This window comes from Lathyrus oleraceus, chromosome 3 (assembly GCF_024323335.1).
Source record: "Lathyrus oleraceus cultivar Zhongwan6 chromosome 3, CAAS_Psat_ZW6_1.0, whole genome shotgun sequence".
Classification (NCBI taxonomy): domain Eukaryota; kingdom Viridiplantae; phylum Streptophyta; class Magnoliopsida; order Fabales; family Fabaceae; genus Lathyrus; species Lathyrus oleraceus.
Window position 1 is genome coordinate 387,865,699 of NC_066581.1, and position 7,355 is coordinate 387,873,053.

Below are 7,355 nucleotides of genomic sequence, written 5' to 3' on the forward strand. Positions count from 1 at the left end.
CTCAAATAAACACTTTGACCGTTTAAACTTCCGAGAAGCCTTGAGCTGCAATGGATGGAAAAATTAAATAGAAGTACACATAGGAGTGTAGGAACCGAAGAGTTTTTTCTTGAAACAAATGAAAAAAACTACAAATTAATATCATTTGTCTTTTGTCTGTCACTGCTATCTAGGAGTAAATTTCATTGCTATCAAACAGTATCATGGCTAGTGAATTTCCTCCGATTCATTTTTTCAAGATAATAGTAACTGAAAGTCTTGATCAAGGAAAGCTTGTAACTCTCTTATTTAGATTCTTTCTTCATACTAATATAGTTTATGTTTCTTTATCTTAATAAAATCATCATCATCATCATGTTATGTTGCTTGAAGAAAACCTTAGGGCATAATAAAAGCATATACGTAACATATTACTTTAACTAGCTTTAGAAGAGATTTATATGTTATTCTTGCTTTTCTTTTGAAGAGATTTATATGTTATTCTTGCTTTTCGTAATAAATAACAAGGCTCATTTTTCAATCACCACAAGAAAAATATTGAAGTCAGGAAAAGGCCATACACAGTTTAGGGTTTCTAGTTATTAGATATTAGATGGTATAGTATTCTTAATCAAACTACTCTTTTTCACAGATGATACCAATAAAGTTTGTGAACAAATATGGAGAATGTTTACCAAAAGCTATATGTTTGAAGACTCCCAATGGTGCAGATTGGAAAATAAGTTTGGTAAAAAGTGATGGCAAAATATGGTTTGAAAAGGGTTGGAAAGACTTCGCAAACTATCATTCTCTATCTCATGGACATCTTCTGGTTTTCAAATATGAAAGAACTTCCCATTTTGAGGTAAGAGTCTTTGATAAGAGCGCTGTAGAGATAACCTATCCTTTCAAAAGAGTTGAAGCCAATAATAAAGAAGATTGTAGAGCAAGTCAAAAGAGAAAAGTTTACTCCTCCTTTGAAATTGGAAGCACTAGTTGTGTAAAAAAGTGCAAAGGTATAAGTTATTATCTCATCTATTCATGTTGCTTTGTCTAGTAAAAATCTTGTGGGAAGGGCAAGACATATTTTTCAACCTGAACTATGTGCCTTATAATAATGTTTCGTTTCTGCAGAAAAAATAGTGAATACAACACTTGAAAAAGCAAAAGAGTTAAAAACATGTAACCCCTCCTTCGTTATTGTCATGGGTGCATCGTACGTAGAACGCGGTTTTGTTTTGGTAAGTAAAGTAGCAAAGAAACATTTTAAGACTAAATATTTTTTTCCTATTCATTAACGTTGGCCTTTTCTTTTGCTTTGCAGACTATACCTTCTATGTTTGGTAAGACACACTTTGATATGGACAAGAACAAAGGATATGTTTATTTGCAGGTATCAAATTATGAAAAAGTTTGGCCTGTGAAGTACAGAATTAGGATGTTAGCTGGACGACTAAGAGTTGAGCTCTTAGCTGGATGGATGAAATTCTCGAAGGACAATAATTTAAAAGTTGGAGATGTTTGCAACTTTGAATTCATTCTTAAAACTAATATGACTTTTCAAGTTCATATCTTTAGAAAGACAAACACGGATTGTTCAACATTGGCAAGTAAGACTAATCGAAGTTTAATTTTAGTTTTAAATGAATTATTTTTGTAGTTTATTTTCTTCCATCTTATGCAGATTCTTCTCAAGTGAAAAGAGAAGCTGCTGCTCAAGGATAGGGAAAGGGAATGAAAATCATCACAACCATCAATTTAGTTCTTTTTTGAATTAATTATTGTCTGTTCTATTGCATCTTTTAGAAATCCTCTAAACAACTGAAAACCTTACTAATCTACTACTTATATGCTCTTTTGATTGAATTATTGTGCTTCTTCATCTAATGATATCTCTCGAGTATTTTGTTTAATCTTAAATAGTTGCATTGTTTTATATCATTATAAATAATTGATCATCCACTCCTGCAATATAAATATTTTAGTGTCATGATTTCTACCAAAAGAACACTAAGCCAACGTGGGTATAGATGGTTAGATCTTCTAGCATACTGTGATTTAAGTCACATTCAGGACTTCTTTTTGGTAAGCTATAAGTAAAACTCAATGCAAATCTTCATTGAATATAATTGAGTTTTTTTTGGCTTGCCTATAAGTGTACTACTTAATTTATATTTAGGACATGAAGTTGCGTTAAATATGAAGTTGTGGAGTATATCAGGACATCCTATATTACATACTATACATTTGACACATCATTATAATTTTTATATAACACCTTTCAAAATTCAACTTTATTTTTCAAAATGTCAATGCAAATACTATTTTTATTTGACGTCATGAGTTTGAACTTACAAAAATATATTAACCTAACAATTATTTTATAATTTTAAAATATATTATTTATTTAAACCTTATATAACACTACTAAGAGATATATGCGTTCGCACTAAAATATATTATTTACTTAAACCTTATATAACACTACTAAGAGATTTGATTCATAATAAATTAATATAACTTTTTTTCTAAATATTTAATTCATAATAAAATATATAATGCAATTGTAAAAAAAAAAATTCTAATATTGAATACAACATATTTATAATTGATAGACCAAGAATAAACTACCATCTTCTTGGTGGAATATGAAGAGGATAATATTAATACATATTAAGAGATTTGATTCGGGAGACATATCTATTTTGCATTATTCAGATTCGAGTGATATGAAGAGTAATATTAATACTTATTAATATATTGAAAAAACATATAAATTATATTATAATATATATATATAATAAACTCCCTTACAAAATAAATTATTTTAGATAAATAAAGTTTTGTAAAATATTAATATTGATATTGAAAATATTTTCTTGTTTTTTGTTATGGAATAATATTTATTGTTTTAACGTGTGGAATTTAATTTACAGTAAAATCTAAAACCGTAAGATATTTAGTTTTTAATTCAATAATAATAAAGATTTAATAAGATGTTATAAAATCTAATTTAATATTTATTGTTTTAACGTGTGGAATTTAATTTACAGTAAAATCTAAAACCGTAAGATATTTAGATTTTATATTCAATAAGATGTTATAAAGTGTGTTTTCATAATATTAATGCCGCGAACGTTTTGGTTTTCCAAACTAATAGTATTTAATATTTTTTAATTATAATTTATTGATTAATTATTGTATATTTAAATTTGAAATTGAAATTTATAGGTGGCTTTTAAATTATTTTCTCGTACTAATGTCATGAACGTTTTGATTTTTAAATATTATCTATTTATCGAATAATTATTGTCTATATAACTTTAAATTTAAAATTTATTATCTATTAAAATGCTTATATTAACTACGAGATTATATTATCTTGAAGACCAAAAGAATAAACAACCATAAATTTAAAACAGACAAATTTAAAAAGTGCATTAATATTTTTCATTAATGCATATTATTTTGTCAATCAATAAATAACATTTTCAAAATATTTATATAGAAAAAAGTATTCGCGTAACAACATACAATAATAATAAATATAATTAAATAAGAGTTTTTTCAATAATTAGAAGTTGAATATTTTATAGTAAATTTAAAAATAAATAAAAAATTGAATTGTTTGAATACAATTGTGTTTTAAATGTTGAATAATTAGTAGTGAAGTTATATAAAAAATAATAAAACAAAAATTAAGATATAAATACAATTAATATAATTATTTTAATATACATTAATTAGAATTAATCACCATGATATAAACAAGTTACGATTAAAAAAAAACTCATTCCAACTATTTCTTCTATTGCTTACATTTTGCTTGATTATTCTATGGCTGTAAATAATTATAAGACTTCATCATTCGTTTTGTTTTAGTAATTTTATAACATACAAAAATTCTTCAGTTTTTAATTACCAATTGATCACTCACTTAATACTATAATTCGAATATTTTAATGAATGAGGTGTTTGAGATAATTCTATTAGATATATAATATCAATTAAAAATTTGAATACATTTAAAAGACATAATAATTATGAGTAATAAATTTATTAGACTTATTTTATTTATTAATCTTTTAAAAATATTATTTATATATTAATAAGTGTAACTTTAGTGTTTTAAATTTAAGTTTTAAATATATTTATAAAAGAAGAAGTAAAAAATTAATTATATATAATCTTACACTTTTGTATGTGGATGACACTACTACACAACTTTCATATTTTAGTTTTTAACTTCATAAATTATTGACACGGTTTTAAAAGTGATTTTTTTATATTATTAATTTTGACTTTTTTTTATATAAATTATTTTTTAACTTTAATGTTTTTGCTATCATATGAACAATATAATCTTTTGTATTATTTTTTAATATTAAAATTATTTAATGTTATTTTTAAATCATGTTTTAAAAAATTATGGTGACGCACCTAATGAAATTGTTTTTATGGAGTAAGTATTGTTTCGTCTTCCCATGGATTAGTGTGATATCACTGCCGTTTAACAATTAATACGATTTTAAGGAAATATTTTATTATGGAAAGTATTTTGTTCTAATAACGATAAATACTTAGAAATTAACAAGTAGAAAAACATGTCGGGATTAGATTTCATTAACTTATTTCATATGTATTCTGTAGCACCCCTATTTCTACCCCAAAATTTAGCATATAATCAGAGTAAATAAGCACGCATATAAAGAAAAGGGCGCCACATCGACGTTTTCGAAACTTAAAACTTTCAAAAACCAACAATACACCCGGTCATTCAAAATAACACATTTTACTCCTCATGAATATTCAAGCAATATGCGTTCGCAGCGGAAAATAAAGAATACTCATGTATTTCATAATATGATCCATGTCCCATACCATGATCATCTCTCAATAATCACTTCAAATAAAATAAAACAATTAATGACATAAAGCATATCAAAATAAGATATGAGTTCAATACCACTAATCTACCCAGTGTTACATGACCAGAGCATTGACTCATTACCTAATTTCGAACTAAATACGGAAACTCTCCAGCTAATCTTGAGCGAGCTACCGTCCACCTACTCCAGCAATACTACTCTGTAGTATCTGCACGATACCCGTGTAAAGGTAACATTCAAACAGAAAGGGTGAGAATTCAAATCATTATGAAATAGCATAATAGGGCACAATGAATTAAAACAACAATTCAAGAATTCATCACACTTTGTATTATTATATCACTGATATTAACAAACAATCATCTCACATGCTTCAAACATGCATCACACCCACATCAATACATGCATTCAATGATCACATAACTATAACGACTCGATGCAAGACAATGTGACTCCATGCATGTGGTACCTCAATGTGAACTCAAAGTTTCACCGCTTTCCGATTCAATATCTAGAATCCAAGCCACGCTTCCGATCCGGACAAGACCAAAGCCCTACGTCTGTTTCCAATAAAGGATCACCGCTTAATACTACGCCTAATCCCAATTAAGGATTAACGTCTGTTACGTCTGTTTCCAATGAAGGATCACCGCTTAATACTACGCCTGATTCCAATTAAGAATCAACGTCTGCTCATGTGAACCCACAGTTTCACCACTTCCATAATGAAGTCAACCATGCTATGAATGAACGCACACATACCAACACATATGCAATTAAGATCTATACCATCTTAACATTCCACATATCACCATAACTCACAATTGGCACATATACACATCCATCACCACACATCATTCATGATTACATATACACATCCATAACCATAAATCATTCACAATTCAATAATGGTATACATACACATTCATACAATATATTATTCATCAATATAGGCCAATAGCCAAATATGTACACATAGATTTCATTCCAAAACGCACACAACATTTAAATATCAGTTTTTCACTTTTCAAACAGTGTTAACCGGTTAACGCCCTGGGTTAATCGGTTAACGCAAAACAGAATGCGCTTCTTGGCAATTTTTAACAGTGTTAACCGGTTAACGCCCTGGGTTAATCGGTTAACGCAAGACATAATGCAATTTTTCAATATCATAACAGTGTTAACCGGTTAACGCCCTGGGTTAACCGGTTAACGCAAGACAGAATGTTGTTCCTGCGTTAACAACGAACAGAATGTAGAGTTCCCCGCATTTTTCATCGTTGGAGGACTTTCGGACCTCCGATTTCGATTCCGTAAAAAGCTACACGTTCAGAAAATTATGACTCATCCAAATATATATTCATTCACAGTTTTAACATCATTTAATCATCACAATCCAGAGTATTTATCAAGACCTAATAATTCCAAACCATGCCAATTAAGGATTTCAACCTAAAACATGTTCCTACCCATTGATCCAATCATACTAACCCATAATAATAAGGATTCCCCCCTTACCTTGTCAATTTGATGGAAACCTTGACTCCTCTCGCTTTTCCTCTCCTCTTTCTCTATTGCCTTCAGTGCTCAAGTGAATTCTAATTCTCACTTCCTTCACTCTTACTATTTATAATAGTATTCTAGTTGGGCTTAAATCATCTAATTTAATCACTAGGCCCAATAATACCTAATATTTCAATACCTCTATTTAAACTCAAATAATTAACCACTCACTATGCAACCAAGTTAATTAATTAATTCTATTATTTAATTATTTCTCATATCCACTAGATAATGAATTAATACACCAATTAATTAATTAACACTCCACATAATTAAATTGAAATTATAATAATAATAGTATAATAATTCAGTACTAAAAAATGGGTTGTTACATATTCAACTAATCTAACATGTGAACATAGTTATTCATCACTATTATAACTTATCACTCTTCGACGCTGCTTATGTCTAACTGATGACATGGATTTTACCGTATTATTTAATCGATGATCTCTCTACCTATTAAGCAGTACGATAATATTAAGACTTGATATTAGGCAATATCAAACGATAACATTAAGACTTAATATTGGGCAATATCAAACCCCAAATCTATCTCTAGACTTTGGTGTTGGATAGATGATGATCTTAGATCAAGACTTCAAAGATATTTCTCAATAATGATTAAAACCTTTAGCGGGGTATTCGTTACCTTTAGATTTATTGACTAAATCAAAAGTAAATCATACAATTCGAGTCGCCACCGCACTTCTATTTATTCAAAGGAAAGGTTAGAAAGCGAACAAAAACCGAGAAGTTTTATCGAATCAAAAACTAATAAAAATGTCAGAGATCGGGGTAAGGGGGTTGGTTATGCAATGGGAAGGTTTTAAGCACCCAAAACATCCTAGGTACTCCTAGGGATCCCTTTTCACACTTGTTGTAAGGTTGGTATTTTTGTGAAAATTTATTTGTGCAAACATG

At 28.4% G+C, this 7,355-nt stretch overlaps 1 protein-coding gene across 1 annotated transcript; it reads left to right on the top strand.

Moving 5' to 3' along the window:
• The first annotated feature begins 203 nt into the window (after nucleotides 1-203).
• LOC127131388 (B3 domain-containing transcription factor VRN1) lies at nucleotides 204-1,704 on the top strand. Its single transcript, XM_051060314.1, has 5 exons — nucleotides 204-275; nucleotides 632-1,001; nucleotides 1,114-1,220; nucleotides 1,304-1,589; nucleotides 1,640-1,704. The coding sequence occupies exons 1-5, from the start codon at nucleotides 204-206 to the stop codon at nucleotides 1,702-1,704; spliced, it is 900 nt and encodes a 299-aa protein (XP_050916271.1).
• Nucleotides 1,705-7,355: the final 5,651 nt, after the last annotated feature.